Genomic DNA, 17,467 nt, shown 5'->3' with positions numbered 1-17,467 from the left:
CCACGTCCTCTCAGTTTGTAGGGACACAGCCCTGTTTCCACGTACACTCAGTCAGCAGAGGTAGGTAAGGACCAGTCTTCCTGTCTGCTTAGTTTTTTGGCCAAACTTTAAATTAAGAAGGCAGCTTTCAATGGTCTGAATACATGTTTAAATAGATATGGATCAAGACTACTGACTCATATTATACAGGCCATCATGCTACCACCAGTTGCCAATGACTTTAGTTACTGTGCTGGCATTCAACCTAGTTTCCTAAAGGGCTGTGTCCCATAATCCAAAATCACCCTAATTAAACATACATATTTTAAATCGGGACGTCAGACAATTCAAGGTCTCCATCTTAAATTGCTTTCCTGAGCTCAGATCAGCACTCCAACCCTCTCCTCCCAAGCAGAGTCCCAGTAGATAGAGGTCATGCTGCCCTCCAAAATATGTAATTACAGGTCATCTTACTTAGAGAAACACAAAAGAGAAGCAGCTTTAAGCATGTTTGGGATCAGGAGTCTCCAGGAGAGTCTGCTACTGAGGGCCAGCGAGATCCTCAGCACAAGACAGGTATAGACATTTATTGTCTCTTGCAGGAAATGGCCAACCTAGTCTGAATCCAGCATACTCTGTATCTCTGCATTTTGTAATAAAACATGCTTTATATACAAATGTTGAAAAACTGGTTTTGTTTTTTTGGGTTTGTTTTTTTTAAATAAAGCATAAGAATTCTGAAGTACATTTTAAAATAAATACATTAGAAAAATCCTAACCAGGAAATCCTATAACATCTTCCTAATTATTATGTGGTCCAGGGGCATGATCCATTGGGTTAGGTACATCCCAAAACAGCCATGCAAAGCATTGTGGGTTCATTAATGTGAATTATCCTGCAGATAATAAGGCTAAAGCTAGGAAAAATGCAATACAAACTCACCCATAATGCTTTGCGGGGAGAATATATATATATATATATATATATATATATATATATATATATATATATACATACATCCTCTTATTTGCAGATCAAGTTTGTTGGGTGTCTCCTGCCTCTGCTGACTCAATCCAGCATATTCCTTTTCTCTGAAAATCTAAACGCAATTGCAAGTGCTAGTTTGACAAAGTCCATTATGTGCACATGAGGGGAGAGGGGGAGTAAGGGACAGACTCTTTTTTTGTGTATGTGACTGTGATCAGGTTGCAAGGGTGCACAACCACAATCTCCCTTTGGAGTGTATTCTAGTGTTAAAGTGACAAGATCAGCCCCTATTTCTGTAAAGGCCAATCTGGGAGATGCTTGGACACATTATCAGGGAAGCACAGAGGGGAACTGTGTGGTTTAGAGGGGTAGGGATAACTCTCTTCAGTGTGAGACAGAGGAAGATTTGAGAAGAATGTTCCTTCCAGTTTGGGACAGAACATGTAGCTATAGACAATCATGTACAGTGTAGGAAGAGAGAGTGTTGTGGTTATGGAGTTTGGCCCTCCTGGTGGTTTAATGTCCCCGGATGGGTTAACTGTTACACATACCATGTCAAGAATGACCTTCGCTTGTAAGCCAGCGTGTAAGGACATGGAGCTCCAAAAGTCAGTATGTAAAAAGGGAGCTACAGGAGTTAGAGGGCTAGCTCATTGCTATTGTAAGACTGAGGGAGCCCTGGGTTTTGAGATACAGAGACAGACCTTTTTGGTTTGGGACAAAGGGAACGACAGGGTTGCAGGTATTAGGGATGTGAATCGTTTTTTGATGATTTAAAATATCGTCCGATATATTTTAAATCGTCAAAAATCGTTAGAGGCGATATTTAATAGGAATTCCCCCGATTTATTGTCAAAAATCGTAAATCGGGGGAAGGGGGAGGGCGGGAAAACCGGCACACTAAAACATCCCTAAAACCCACCCCGACCCTTTAAAATAAATCCCCCACCCTCCCAAACCCCCCCAAAATGTCTTAAATTACCTGGGGTCCAGTGGGGGGTCCCATTGTGATCTTCCACTCTCGGGCCACGGGTGCGTGGCGCCGGCCATACGGCAACACGATTCGAGTGCAAGAGGTCGTTCCCGGACCCCCGCTGGACTTTTGGCAAGTCTTGTGGGGGTCAGGAGGCCCCCCAAGCTGGCCAAAAGTCCCTGGGGGTTCAGCGGGGGTCCGGGAGCAATCTCCTATGCTCGTGACGTCGGGGGATAGGAACCAAAATGGCGCCGGCGCTACCTTTGCCCTGTCATATGACAGGGCAAAGGTAGCGCCGGCGCCATTTTCTATCAACGCACCCGTAGCCCGAGAGTGGAAGATCACAACGGGACCTCCCCACTGGACCCCAGGTAATTTAAGACATTTGGGGGGAGTTCAGGAGGGTGGGGGATTTATTTTAAAGGGTCGGGGTGGGTTTTAGGGATGTTTTAGTGTGCCGGTTTTCCCGCCCTCCCCGATTTACGATTTACACGATATTTACAAAACCAAAACTGTGACGATTCGATTCCCTCCCCCCCCCCAGCCGAAATTGATCGTTAAGACGATCGATCACACGATACACATCTCTAGCAGGTATAGAAATACACTTTTCCTGTGTGGGACAAAATATGGAATTGGGGTGGAAGATGGGGAAACCAGACAGATTAGTTGATGGAGGTTCATTGGTCTAAACTACACACCATTAATTAATTTACCACAAATAAAGTACTGGATTTCTCTCTCTCCTCCTGTCTATGTAGCCCTTGTTGCTTTATCAATAGTTCATTTATTTGTATTTTATTCACTCTTTTTTAGAGTAAATGTTCCTCTCTGCTACAACTGGAGGTCCCTAAAAGTGTTGCTATGGCTTTGAAATTTTATCTTGAGGAAACAAGGTTAGTGTTCATACAAGGCATGGTCTTCAGTAAAAAGAAAAATCCTTCAGTTTCTCTGGGAAGAAGTCTCACTCTTCCACTTTACCCTCAGTACGGGGAAAACTTCTGACGCTCTGCCTTCTTTGTTCCGTTGGCTGCACAGATCTTGGCCATGTAGGTGGTCAGACTCCCACTAGCAAGTCCTGCACTGGAGGGTGACATGGCTAGCAACGGGTAAGGCTTCATGCCGACAAAGCTGGAGAGTGGGAAGGTGTACGGTGCGCCAAGCAAGGTGGGAGTGTGTGCGGTGACCGTGGTCAGACTGGCCGCTGGAGATGAGTTGAGAGGTTGGGAGAAAGTCATGTTGAGGTCAGCAGGGGTTGATGTTGGAGTGATCTGGGAGGTAGATTTAGCCATCTCTAAACTGCAGAGAGAATGTGAGGGAGGGTGAAATGTAAGATAAGTGATCCTTGAGCATTCTGATCTTGTCATCTTGCAATGGGATGTAGATAACCAACACTAGTCCAAAATCTGACTGAAACAGGGAGGTCCATATTCAGAAACATTAAATGAAGATTTGGGCACTTAGGGGGTCATTTTCTAAAGGGATCGCAGGCGAAAAGGGACTTTTCGCATGAGAAAAGTCCCTTTTTGCATGCGATAGCTAAATCGGGGCGGAGTCGGGGCAGCGTTGGGGCGGACTCCGCAACGACTTCACTGACGGCGAAAAGGTAGGACACCTTATCGCTGCCAGTAGCACACCCAATAGCGCCACCTTTCTCTGGGCCAGGTTCTGATGTGATCTGCTCCACATGGCATAAGGTGTTAAACCATTAATAATAATAAAGAACTAGCACCAAAAACTTTGAGTTCTTGAAGTGTTACTATTTCCATTTTTATGATTAATTATGTTCATGTATTTGTGAAGGGACATCATACGTAAACCCTGTGATGGTATAAAAGGAAACCACACCAATTGTAATCACAGACCCACGATATTTTACATCTGCTCCTTAATTGTGACTAGACAATTACATTTATAAATCCAATATCAGTTAAAAATGTTTGTTTCCTTCTTCCTTTGCTTTAGGCTAGCTGGCTGAAATTTGATTTTTTTTTACAAGCTGTTAAACTGTCATGTGGAAGCAGAGACTCAGAAGTGCCCTCACGAGGTGATGGCAGAGCACTTGACATTATTTTGAGCCACTCGGAAATGCGAGGGGGCACAGTACAGCGGCACGGATGTTAGCGTTAAATCTAGAGCCATCTCCTCTGGGGGCAAGGGCTGTTCTCCTGATTTCTTTAGACCAGAACACATAAGATGCTCAGCACATATCCCAGACCATCTGACCTTACTTGACTAAAGAATAAACCTGGGAGTGATCCCAGGTGTACAGAGTTAAAATCCAATAAAATAACCAGGAAGAACGGACCAGCCCCAGAATGTGTTTCCCGCACAGCTGACATGGCAGCCGAAAGCTGTGCTTTCCCACATGGTGTCTCTTACCAGGCTGTGATGAGGTACTGAGCCAGTGTGATGCTGTTGGGGGTCCCTGTGATGGTCACAAGCCGCTCACTCGCACCCTCTGTCTGGTTTCCAATCTTGATGTGCGCACCGGACATCTGTCGTATCTCACTGATCTTGCTTCCCTGTCGGCCAATCACGCAGCCAATCAACTGTCAGGGGAGAAGTGCCAGAGCCAGTCACTGCCTTAGTCTGTGGGGATGAGGAATTTTTCTGCCCTTCCTTCATATCTATCTCATTTTCCTTTTCCATTTCCTCTTCATTTTGGGGGTTTGTATTTTTTTCTGTCTCTTCAAATGGAACAGGAAGATCTATACTCATAAATCAGGGGCATTGACAATGTATGGGGTCTCAGGGCTAAAATGTCAGGAGTGCTGCAAGGCAGGACTGAGGTGCATTGGCAGAGCTGTGTGCGAGGGACCTCAATACTGCAGGACAGAACTGAGGTGCCCTGGAAGAGATAGTGTAGGAAATTGTACTGGAGGCCCCATGACAGTGCTCTCCAGGGCTAAAGCTCTGTCTGCCCCCCAGGGCTCTGAACTAGTTATGATTAAACCTAAAATCCACTCCACCTAGAATAAAGATGATCAGTCTGAAATTGGGAAAGCCACAGGTTCAGATAAATCCAAGTCATTCACTGCTGAATTCATAAAACACATTTCCTGTTCATACCCCCAGATCAGTCCAGACAAGTGGATTTTGCATCCCTACCAGCAGATGGAGGCAGAGACTAAGAACTTTTCAGGCACTACTACATAACTGAGAGTTCCACCTGCAGTCCCTCAGTATTTCTCTGTCTCCAGCAGATGGAAGATGCTAAACCTGCAGTCTGGAGTTTGAGTTTTACAAAAACAAAAAGACAAGAAAAGGTGATTTTTAAGGAGAATATTGCTCCCCTAGGTGTTAGGTTCCTTCGTGGGCCATCCCTTCGGTAGAGCAGGGCGAGCGGGGGGGTTGGATATCCCTGATCTGGCTCAGCCCTTGTCTCCAGAGGGAGGGAAAGCCAGGGGTCCTGGTTCCCTCGCTCCCTCTGTGCCCTTCTCACCCCTCATCTGGCAGCCAACTTTATCCATTTTATCACTTTAAGGTTAGTAGAGAGATGGGCGGCAGGGCTGCTTGTGAGCCAGGAGGCCAGGCGCATGGGTGAGCAGGAGTGCAGGCGATTCAGTGCTAGACTAGGTTGGGATCATCATAGCTTTAGGTGCCAGCTGGAGCTTTCCCGTGGTTGCAGTGCGCTGGATTGCCACTGACTGCGGCAGGAGATAAACTTTGCCGTGCAGGAGACATGTGTTGCCACTGACCGCGGCAGCATGGCGCCATCTGCTGATCGCGGGAAATTGTGCTGTGGCTGCGGCAGAAGGCAATAGCACCTCAATGCAGCTAATCGTTATGCCTTGACTGCATCTCTGGAGGTGAAGGGAAATCCGCGGGAGTCACTTGGAGTGGTCACTGCATCCAGTCCTCCAGTCTTGTGCAGGTGGTCCCAGAGGGGCCAGAAGAGGCGGCGGCCATTTTGTCTGCATGTGGCAGAAGGCAGGTTTCTGCAAGGGAGCCAAGGAACTCTCCCCTTCTGTTTTCTCTGGTGGAGCAGAGCCCTGTGGAGGACAGGGCAAGGGAGGGGGAACCTGAGGATGAGGGCCTGGATCGTGAAATCAGTTGTGCGGAGGAATTCTCTGCGGATTTTGTCCTCCTCCTCCATAAAGCATATTTGGCAAAGAAGGAAGCAGGATCTAAGCGTCCTGCATCCCAGAAGTTCCAGCATTGAGCTAAGAGACCTAAGGCGATTGGACAGTCAAGATCAGGAGTAATTCTCCATCTTCTGGGGCTGGGACATCCCACGTGTGGCAATGATGACACCTCGGATGATGCTGTCGAGGCAGACGTTCTTCAGGATGGACAAGGATCTGGTAGATACAGTGATGGATACCACACCTGAAAAGGAAATTCCTGTAGCTGAGGGAGACGATTTGAGGGTGGTGAGGTTGTTCCGTAAGAGGAGCTACGGCTGCTGATTCCTCAGTTGTTGGAAGAACTGGGGAATAAAGTCACGTAACAGATAACAAGGGAGTGAACCCTGTCCTGGATGGATTGCGTGGGCTTCCTAAGGCTTTTCCTTTATCAAGGAAGGTGAAGAAGTTGATAGACCAGAAATAGGAATCTCCTGAAGTGGGCCTTAAGGTGGCCAGAGCTATGGCTAAGTTGTATCCCTTGCTGGAGCAGACTGGAACTTTGGAGACTTCCAAAAGTAGATGCAGCAGTGTCAGCTGTGAGCAAGACATGACCATCCCGGTGGCAGGATTGGCCATGTTGAAGGATGTCCGGGATTGGAAGTTGGAGATTCTTTTGAAGAGACTGTTTGAGGTCTCAGCATTAAGCCTTTGGGCGATGATCTGTGGGAGCCTGATGCAGCAAGCCTGTTTGTGCTTGGTGCAGAAATCACAGGAGAAGATGGCTGCGATGGATTCTAGAGAGGCTGCCCGGTTGGAATTGGGCGTAGCCTATGTGGCAGATGTCCTATACGACATGGTCCAGACATTGGCTAGGAATATTTTTGTGGTAGCAGCACGAAAACTTCTCTGGTTGGAAAATTTGTCTGCAGATGTGTAGTCTAAAGCAGCAATTCTCCACCAGTGTGTCGCCAAGCACTGGCAGGTGTGTCGCGGCTCCCGCTGTCCCACTGCCCCACCTGGGGAGTGCCACCGCCAGAGGCCAGGCCGGCAGCAGCTGAAGTGTGGAGAGACCTTGCATGCTGCCGCCGGAGGCCAGGCCGGTGGGGCCGAAGAGTGGAAAGACCCTGAGCGCTGCTGCTGGAGGCCAGGCCAGAGGCGGCTGAAGTGTGGAAAGATGCTGCACGCCGCCACCAACAGCAGCTGAAGAGCAGAGAGACACTGCGTGCCGCCGCCAGAGGCCAGGCCAGCGGCAGCTGAAAAGCGTAAACCAGGCTTATTGGGCCAAACAATGAGAAGAGGCTCCATGTGAGCTTGTGTGTGTATGTGAGTGGCAGCTTTGTGTGCCTGTGGTAGAATGGGTGCCTGGGTGCGTAAGTGAGAGCTTTTCTGTGTGAGGTACAATGGGTGCGGGAATGGCAGCTTTGTGTGTGTGTGGTAGACTAGGTGCTTGGGTGCGTGAGTTGCAGCTTTGTGAGTGTGTGGTAGAATGGGTGCCTGGTGTGTGAGCGGCAGCTCTATGGGCTGTGGTAGAATGGGAGCAAGAGCATTTGTGTGTGATTGAGAGCTTATATGTAAGTGAGAGAGCATGTGTGTGACTGAGAGACTGGTCGGAGGTAATGTGTTTCTTTGAGAGAGAGACAGACTGGTCAGGAAGATGGCTGGTGTGTGTGTGTGTGTGAGAGACAGAGACTGGTCAGGGAGATGACTGGTGTGTGTGTGTGAGAGACAGAGCCTGGACAGGGAGGTGACTGGTGTGTGTGTGAGAGACAGAGACTGGTCAGGGCAGTGACCGGTGTGTGTGAGAGACAGAGACTGACTGGTCAGGGAGGTGACTGGTGTGCATGTATGAGAGACAGAGCCTGGACAGGGAGGTGACTGGTGTGTGTGTGAGGAAGAGAGACTGGTCAGGGAGGTGACTGGTGTGTGCATGTGAGAGACCGAGACTGGTCAGGGAGGTGACTGGTGTGTGTGTGTGTGTGTGTGTGTGTGTGAGGAAGAGAGACTGGTTAGGGAGGTTATTGGTCTGAGTGAGACAGAGACTGTGTGTGAGTGACTGGTTGTGAGCCCTTAGGAAGAGGACTGTGAGGACAGAGCTTCAGCACCACTGCTGCTTCTGGTGTGTGCTATTGGCCTGCAAGGGAAAGGAGTAGGAGAGTTGCTGGAAAGTGTAAGTAAAGGTGGTTTTTAAAGTTTATTTGTCTTGAATGACTACCATTTTAATTATTGGGCATTTTGTGATGTGTCTGCTGTTTTGAAATATTTTATTGATATTTGGACAATTTGAAATAATTTTTATGAGTTTTTAAATTGTTGGATGTTGTTCTGTTCATCAGCTGTTTTGTAACATTTATTAGTATAGTTTTACAATTATTTCTGTGTGGGGATCTACAGCAGTTTGGCTTATTCTGCTTTCCCAATAGGAAGTGTATTAGTGTTTAGGGCCTGGTTTAATATTTGTAGTATTGCCATTTCATAAGTTGGGTTGTTATTGTTTGAGTGTGTTCCATAATGCAGGCGTAACTTTGTGCGGATTAGTTTGTGTGCATTATTGCAGATCTTGGGACTATGGTAGGTGCTATATTTCTCTTTCCATTTCTCCAGGTTTGCACTGTACACAGAGTGGCTGTTTTGGTTTTCCATTCCAGTTTGTCTCCATATTTATAATTTGTAGCCTTTCTGTACTTGATGAAGGTCAGTTCTGGGTGTGTGACCGAGGTGCGGTATTTTACTAGCATGTTGGCATTTGTATCAATCTTATTTGTTGTATTTTCTCAATAGGACATGCATTAGTGGTAAATTACTGTCTTTTCTTAAGGAGGGGTATTGTGCCTGCCAGTAAAGGGAGTTTGTTTTGCTTTTACTGAAATGTCATCAGAAACAGAATATCCTTTTTTGTATGGTGAGTTGTACGGGTAATGCCCTAGTTCTGCTCTGCACCCATTGTTGGGGGTCAAGGGGGTTCCTGAGGATGCAGAATGTATATTTACATTTAGCCCTGTGATGGTCACATGTTCAGTGTGTCACGCATGTGAGAACCATCTGTCAGGTGTGTCCCGGTCGAAAAAAGGTTGAGAACCACTGATCTAAAGGGCAGCTACTAACTTCCCTTTTAAAGGAAAGCTGTTTTTTTGGAGAGGATCTGGAACAGCTAATGAATCAGTTGGGGAAGTCAAAAAGGAATAAGTTGCCCGAAGATAAAATGTCCAGTAAGAAACGTTTTCCACAGCGCTCTAATTTTCAAGAGGCAAGGAAATTTCATTCCAACAGAGGGTTGGGCTGGCTAGTGAACATGGCAAAAAGTCACCTGGAACCATCCCAGTCGTTGGAGTATCTGGGGGCTTGGTTTGATACCCGCATAGGCAAGGTCTTCCTTACCTCGGAGAGAGTATTCAAGTTGAAAGATCAGGTGCTTCAGCTTCTGTGTCTTCCGGTTCTCAGAGTCTGGGACTATTTGCAGGTCCTGGGTTCCATGGTATCTATGCTGGAGTTGGTTCCATGGGCATTTGCTCACTTGCATACCCTCCAGAGGGCACTTTTGTCCTATTGGAATACACTCTCGGAAGAATTTCAACTTCCTTTGCCACTTCAGAGAGACTCCAGGTCCAGTCTCTCGTGTGGCTGTTGTGACCCAATTTAGAGAAAGACATGGACCTGGAGGTGATGCCAGCCTCAGAGGTTGAGGTTGTGGTCAACAGTGGAAGCGCTCTGGTCGATCAACCAGTTGGAAACAAAGGGGGTTCGCAAGGCATTTCTCACTTTTCTTCTGCAGATTCAGCGGCAGACAGTTCAAGTGTTCTCAGACAATGCGATGACTATGGCTCATACAATCAGCAGGGCAGGACGAAGAGTCTTCTGGTGACTCAGGAGGCCCAGGAATTGTTCATCTGGGTGGAGAAGCATCTGGCAGTAGTAGTGGCTTCTCATGTGGCTGGAGTGGAAAATGTGCAAGTGGACTATCTCAGCAGTCAGCAGTTGGATCCGGGGCAGTGGGAGTTGTTGACAGAAGCCTTTGCCCTTACCAGGCCAGGTGGGGCAGGCCACACCTGGACCTCATGGCAGTTCGAGGAAATGCCAAGATAGATAATTTTTTTAGTTGATGGAGGGAGGTCGGCTCTGAAGTAATCGACTCTCTGACCAGCCATGGCCGGCGAAGCTTCTACTCTATGTGTTTCCCCCCATGGCTGCTCATAGGCATCAAACAACATCCATGAAGGGTGATTTTGGCACTAGAGTGGCCTCATCAGCCGTGGTTTGCCGATCTGGTTCAGCTCGTGATAGATGGTCCCATTTGCTTCGCTCACCTGCACTGGCTGTTGTGACAAGGGCCCATATTTTCGGAATAGATGGATCACTTTCGTCTAGTGGCTTGGCTTTTGAGAGGCGACATTTTTGCTTGAAAGTGTACTTGGAGCCGGTGATTGTGACTACTTCAGGCTAGAAGTCCTTCCACTTTCTTGGCTAATATCCGGGTGTGGAGAGTTTTTAAGTCATGGTGTGTGGAACACGGACTGGAGTCATTGCAGGTGAATGTTTCTCAGGACTTGGCTTTTTTGTAGAGTGACTTAGCAAAAGGGCTGACCTATAATTCACTCAGAGGGCAGGTGGCAGCCTTAGGTTGTCTTCGAGGTAAGCTGCAAGGGAGACCGTTGGCGTCTCATCCGGACATCATGGGTTTTTTGAAATTGGTGAAACACTTGTGCCCACCAGTCTGAAGGATGTGTCCATCATGGAACCTTAATCTGGTTCTTAGGTTCTTTGTGGCCCTCCCTTTGAACCACTGGGAAGAGCATCTTTGAAAGATCTCACCCTGAAGACAGTTTTCTTGGTGGCCATTTGTTCGGCTACACAGATTTCGGAGCTTCAAACCTTGTCGTGTAGAGACCCTTTCCTGCATATTTCTGATGACATGGTATTGTTCCATACAGTTCCCTCCTTTTTACCGAAGGTCATTTCCTCATTTCATATCAACCAAATAGTGGAGCTTCTGGCTTTCCGCAGTTAACATCCGATATGCCACATGTGAATGAGCTTCACTTATTGGATGTTCGACGGATTCTGTTGAGATATCTTAAGGTGATGAATGCCTTTTGGAGATCAGACCATCTATTCATCATGTTCAGCAGTGCAAAGAAGGGATGTAAGGTTTCCAAGGGCATGATTGCACAATGGTATTGCACAATGGTTGAAGGAAGTGATAGGCTTGACTTATCTTTTGTAAGGGTCAACTGATTCTGGAGGGGCTGCATGTGCATTTTACTAAGGCGCAGGCAACCTCCTGGGCAGAGTGTCAGCTGGTATCGCTGCAGGAGATTTGTCTAGCAGTGATGTGATCTTTATTACACACTTTTACCAAACATTACCATCTGGATGTTAGTGCAACAGAAGAGGCAGTTTTTGGGGAGAGTGTGTTGCGCACGGGTCTTTCAGGTGCCCGCCCAGTGTAGAGGAGCTCAGGTACATCCCACTTGTCTGGAATAAGCAGTATGAATATCATCATTCCGCCTTTACCAGTAACACGATGTACCAATATTGAGACTTTACTTATAGAATTGTGGAGATGTTTATAATACTATATGTACCAATAACATTTGGTAAGTTGCTTTGGTTTCTGTGAAACTAATACTCGTTGTCTGCATTGTTTGTTTATTTGTTTTATTATGAATGTATTTTCTGTATATCACCTAGGCCTTTTTAAGTGTTAGGCGATCAATAAATTTTAATAAATGAAATGAAAAATGGATTAATCCAGGGTATGAACAGGACAGGAAAATTGGCTCTTACCTAATAATTTTCGTTACTGAAATACCACAAATCAGTCCAGAACCCCGCCCCTTGGTTGTTTTGAAATATCTTCCGAGTTTCTGGATGTTGTTTATCAATTTTTTCTATAGATGCAGACTTATGAAAAGTGTACATATCCAAGTTATTCACAACTGAACTCAAAAAATACATATAATCTTGTGATCAACCACATAAAATATACGGCAACCACAGCTCAACTGGGAAAAAATACACACCAGCTGCAACTCAATCCATAAAAAAATGTACCATCTACAGCTTAACCAGGAAAAAATATACACCATTTGAGATTCATCCCTAAAAAAATATATGCCAGTCACAGATCAACCTGGAAAAATATACTGTACACTATCCAAAGCTCAATCTGGAAAAATAAACACCATCCATAGCTCAATTCAGAAAAATACACACCACCCACAGCTCAAAATCAGAAAAATACTCATCAGCAACTCAATCTTGAAAAATATACACCATCCATAGCTCAACATGGAAAAAAATACACCATTCGAAGTGCATGTCTGAAAAATATATACCATCTAGAGTTCAACCTTGAAAAACACTCACCATCAGCAACTCAATTCTGAAAAATACACACCATCAATGTGGAAAAATAGACACCTTTTGAAGTTCATTCCTGAAAAATATACATCATCCACAGCTCAAGCAGGAAAAAAACGCACCATCCAAAGCAGATTCCAACCAGACTGCAGAAGGATTACCCATTCCCAGTATGGATACAAGATAGGTTTGTAGCACAGCACTATAGGCTGATGCCTTGCCAGCAGCATCCGAGGACGGTACATAACAGCCCCTGCTTATCCTTACATCCATGTGAGGATGATCCACGACAACCTCTCCCCTTCACCTCAGGGTGCAGAGAGACCCTAGGTATTCACATTTAGGGAAAATGGTCCATATCATATTGAGCTATCAAAGGGTGTGAAAGGATGCACAATCTCTACTTACATCATTTGGAATGAGGAACTCCTGAGAGGTGGTCTGGGTATTGGGTTCCACAGTTCCTGAGAGAAAAAGAAAGAAAGATCGAGAGGTAAAAAAATGAAGGAACGATCATGCAAATGAAAGACCAGACCTGTTTGCGTCCTCCAAGAACCAAGGTTATGAAATGTCTGTGATAAAGGGACAATTAGCATTTGTTTGCTTTATAATCTTTAGGGTTAGTTTGGGCCTTTAGGACTATTTTCTTCTTTCTCAACACCATGAAAGCATCTTCTCGGCCTCTGTTCTGTGGCATAGGGAAAATATGAGCTTATGTGGCTTGGGAGTGGGAATGAAAGCCACCTTGCTGCATCTGATATGGTCAATGGAAAGTCCTATTTCTCCAATGTGATGTAACTGTTACATGTGTAATTTTGCTGTCAACAGAAAGATCTGCATATATTAAAACCTGGAAAAGAGCAAGGACAGAAACAGGTAGGAACATAAAACGTTCTCCACTTACTGCAAACTGTGAATCTATCGGGTATCTGTTTTATCTACAGATTCCAATACGGCAATGAGAAAGTCCACTGACCCTCATGTCCTTCAGCCTACCATGAATCTGCCTTTGCTGTGCTAGGACTGCTTTATTGATTTCTTTACCAGCGAGAGCTACTCAGTGTTCTCTTTACTGTGCTGGGAAGTGCAGCATTGGCTCTGCTTCCACCATCTGCTTTATGGGTTTAAGAATTTGTCCGGGAAACTGTAGATCTTGCTGTACTGCAAAAAATCAGGTTTTTTAAGGGTAACAAAGGCATGCAAAAAAGCTCGGACGGGCTGCTCAAAGTGTGCCTGGCCTGCTAGCCTGGAGTTGGTTGGCAAGTCTGCCCAGGAGTTGCATTCAAATCCATCCCAGACGGCAGAGAAATCCAGTTTCAGTTGTTTAACAGGAATGGGGACCAGAGGCCTTTCTAAGTAATCACAGAAGTTCAAATCATGTTCTCCTTTCCATTTCCAGTGCCATTCAGTTAATGACGAGTGACAGAGTATTGCCAAAATGTTTTCTCACAGCTGTGGGTTTAAGCCCCCGAGTACAAGCATTCCAGGTTAGGGCTGCAATGACAGAGGTACTTGGGGGAGGGGAAACAGTTGTACCAGAGCCCATGCAGTGAGCCTTTGTCACATAGGCTTCACCATAAGGGGACAAGTGCTCCCTCATCTACAAAATGGCATACCTCCATCTTGCCCCCATCCAGCTCTTGCACAGGCCTGCTGAACTTACCCTGTCCCAGTTCCTCCATCGCCTTCCCCTGGCCATTGCCTACCTCCTGCTGGTAGGAGAGTGGTATTGGCAGTCCAGCCACAACTCCTGCTACTGAGGCCCCTCTTTCCTGTGTGGTTCAAACAATCAGCTGCTTAAACCACATAGGACTCCCACAGCTACAGAGAATCACACAGTTAGAACAACTAGTCTATGAAGCGTATGGGAGAGAGGCCCCCAGCGGAAGGGAGAGCAGGTTAAAAGTGCCAGGCTGCCGGCATTGTTCTCATGTCAGCTAGGGCTGGGCTACAAAGGTGGGGGAATGAGGATGAAAGAAAGGCCCTGGTAGGCAGGAGGAACAGGTTTGAAACTCCAGGGAAGAGGGAACTCATGAGAATGGAGACTCAGAGGTTGGGTGTGGGCTTAGGAGAGCTGGAATGAGGAGGGAGTGGGGATTCGGAAGAGTGGGGACTGGAGGACTGGGGGGGGGGGGGCAGCAGAGACTCAGTGACTGAGGTGGTTCCTCCTCTACTGCCATTCCACTATCAATTGATGTGCCTCAGAGCTCCGTCCTGGGCCCTCTTCTCACTATATACTAATTCCATTGGTGCTCTGATTTCCTCTCATGGCTTTCAAAACTATTTTTATGCTGATAACTCCCAGATCTACCTATGTACACCAGAAATTTCACCAGAAATCCAATCCCAGATCTCTGAACATAAGAACATAAGAAATTGCCATACTGGGTCAGACCAAGGGTCCATCAAGCTCAGCATCCTGTTTCCAACAGTGGCCAATCCAGGCTGCAAGCACCTAGCAAGTACCCAGAAACTAAGTATATCCTGCCTGTCTGACATTGCTGCCTGAATGTCCGGCTGCCATCTTAAACTCAACATGGCCAAGACGGAGCTTCTTATCTTTCCCCCCAAGCCCACCACCCCTCTTCCTTCTTTCTGTGGATAACATGGTCATCATCCCTGTCCCATCAGATCGTAACCTTGAAGTCCTCTTCGACTCCTCTCTCTCCTTCTCTATGTATATCCAAAACACTGCTAAAACATGTCATTTATTTCCTTATAACATTGCCAAAATCCATCCTTTCCTTTCTGAACATACTACCAGAACCCTTATACACTCTCTCATCTCTTTCCGCTTAGACTATTGCAAGCCATCTCTCTCCACTGCAATCTGTCCTAAATTCAGCTGCGCAACTTATCTTTTGCCAAAGTTGCTATGCTCACATAACCCCTCTTCTGAAGTCTCTGCATTGGCTCCCTATCCGCTCTTGCATACAGTTCAAGCTCCTCTTTCTCACCTATAAATGCCTTCACTCTGCAGCACCTCACTACCTCTCCTCTTATCTCTCTCTAAACCCCTCCTTGTGCACTCCGCTTGTTGTATAACTCACTCCTATCCGTGCCCTTCTCCTCTACTGCCAATTCCAGACTCCGTGCTTTCCACCTGGCTGTGCCATGTGCTTGGAATAATCTTCCTGAACTGGTGCATCATGCTCCCTCTCCTCCCATGTTTAAATTCCATCTAAAGACCCATCTTTTTGAAACCGCTTTTAAATCTTATGCCTGGTAGTCAAGACTAAAACCAGACAAACTTTCTTTTCTTTTAACCAAGTCTCTTATCCTGTATGTTCGTCTTATTAGATTGTAAGCTCTATTGAACAGGGACTGTATTTTTGTATGTTTGTACAGTGCTGCGTATGTCGTGTAGCACTATAGAAATGTTAAGTAGTAGTAGTAGTAGTAGTACTAAGGGAATATGAGTAGGGGTGTGTAAGATGGGCTAGAAGGGTATGAGTGATGGATGTAAGATGGGACTGGAGATGTAAGATTAGGGACAGGGGCTGAAGGGGGGAGAAATCAAAGATGGCATGAAGTACCTGATGGCTGAAGAGGAGTTAGAGGCACTGGAAAAGTATTTGAGGATGAGCAGTAGAAATGGGGGGGGGGAGGGGAAGATGGAAGTGAAAGAGGAAGAATGGAAAGTTGAGTAGGAGATAGAAGGAGCTAGATGCAGGGGAGGAGATGAATGACAAGGAAGGAGCCGGGGTTGGTGAGAGGATGAGAAGTAGAAGAAAGCAGATGAGGACTGGCAAGATGATGGTGAGTACAGTGGGTAGAAATGGGGGACTAGTCAGTGGATGAAGGACAAAAGGAGAGATAGGAGGTTGGAAAGAAGTAGGAGACAAAGGGGAGAATGGGAGGCCTGATCAGAGGTAAGAGAGGAGGAGGAGATGGGCTGGGAAAGAGGTGAGAGTGGGAGATGGAAAACTAGTAGGTTGGTGACAAGTGAAAACAGGGAGATTAAGGACTAGGAAGAGCAATGGAGGTAAGACACAGAGAGATGAGATGGGAGAAACAATGGAGTAAACAAAAGATAGAGAGGGGTGAAATGTGAGGGAGAGTGCAAGACAATAAAAGATGTGGAAGATAATAGGGACTGAGAAAGAAAGAGGTACAGATAGGGGCTGGGAGAGCATGAGAAGGATGACTGAAACAGGGAGACAGTGAAAGGGAATTATGAAAAGTTAGACTAAACAGTTAAAAAAAGAGAGAAACAGAAAGAAGGCAATTGTCATGGGGAAGAAGAAGGGAGGCAGATACCTGGGGACTGGTGAGGGTGAGATGGAGGTCAAAAGGGGACAATGGAGGAAAGAGTTTGGGATGGGAAGGGCTGGAACAGAGAAAACAGGAGGGTAACAGACAGAGAGAATGAGGGGTGAAATCTAACTATGAGTGGATAGAGAGGCAGAGAAGAGAGAAACTGAAAAAAAGAGATGAAGGGAAAAGATCAATGTCAGAGAGAAATGTAAGGAGGGAAGTCATGAAGGCAGGAGGAAAGAAGAAATGGAAAGAAACCATGGAAAAGGAGCTAGGAGAAGACTAAGAAGAAGAAAGAGGAAACAAGAGACCAGGACCACCAGTTCATTTAGAAAAATAAGGAGGTTCATATTTAAAAGCATTTAGCTGGCTAAATTCTAGCTGGCTAATATTCAGGGTTAGTCTGATAACTTAGCTGGCTAAGTCTAATCAGGCAAAAGAGCTGTCCTAAAGTTTACCTGCCATAATTATCCATCTAACTTTAAAATAGCCAACTCTATTCAATAGTGCAGCTACATTATTGAATATACCTCCTAAATTATTCCAGCTAAGTTTATCCGGCTAACTTTGCTATCCAGACTGTGTCTGAATATGGACCTCAAAATGTCCAGACAAAGGCAGAAAGAAGCATTTTATTTTTACTTTAATGTTTGGAACATCTTAAATTTAGGACTGCTAGTCATTTGCCTAGATTTAGGACCCTAAGTTATGTCCCTAGTGCTGAAAATCAGTGCGAAGCACCTAACTTTTTTCCCCTGCCTTAACCTCGCTCCCGTAGGCGCCTAGCGAACAAAGACCTAGTAAATCTTCAGAGAAAGTAATTTTGTAACAACCCAGTAACTT

The 17,467-nt window shown here is 46.0% G+C and overlaps 1 protein-coding gene across 4 annotated transcripts in view; it reads right to left on the bottom strand.

Annotated features, from left to right (window-relative positions):
• Window positions 1-2,722: 2,722 nt before the first annotated feature.
• The window catches only part of PCBP4 (poly(rC) binding protein 4), a 160,750-nt gene continuing 146,005 nt past the window's right edge, over window positions 2,723-17,467 (bottom strand). For 3 of the 4 annotated variants that reach the window (XM_029599515.1, XM_029599514.1, XM_029599517.1), the window contains 3 exons: window positions 12,776-12,831; window positions 4,323-4,492; window positions 2,723-3,239 (listed from right to left, as the gene is read on the bottom strand). In XM_029599515.1, coding sequence (XP_029455375.1) covers window positions 2,924-3,239; window positions 4,323-4,492; window positions 12,776-12,831 — 542 coding nt within the window. In that variant the 3' untranslated portion in view covers window positions 2,723-2,923. The remainder of the gene's footprint in view (window positions 3,240-4,322; window positions 4,493-12,775; window positions 12,832-17,467) is intronic. The other variant, XM_029599516.1, reaches the window with a different exon arrangement.

This window comes from Rhinatrema bivittatum, chromosome 4 (assembly GCF_901001135.1).
Source record: "Rhinatrema bivittatum chromosome 4, aRhiBiv1.1, whole genome shotgun sequence".
NCBI classification, from domain to species: Eukaryota; Metazoa; Chordata; class Amphibia; order Gymnophiona; family Rhinatrematidae; genus Rhinatrema; species Rhinatrema bivittatum.
The sequence above is the reverse complement of the archived record's forward strand: the minus strand, read 5'-3'. Positions and strand labels throughout refer to the sequence as shown.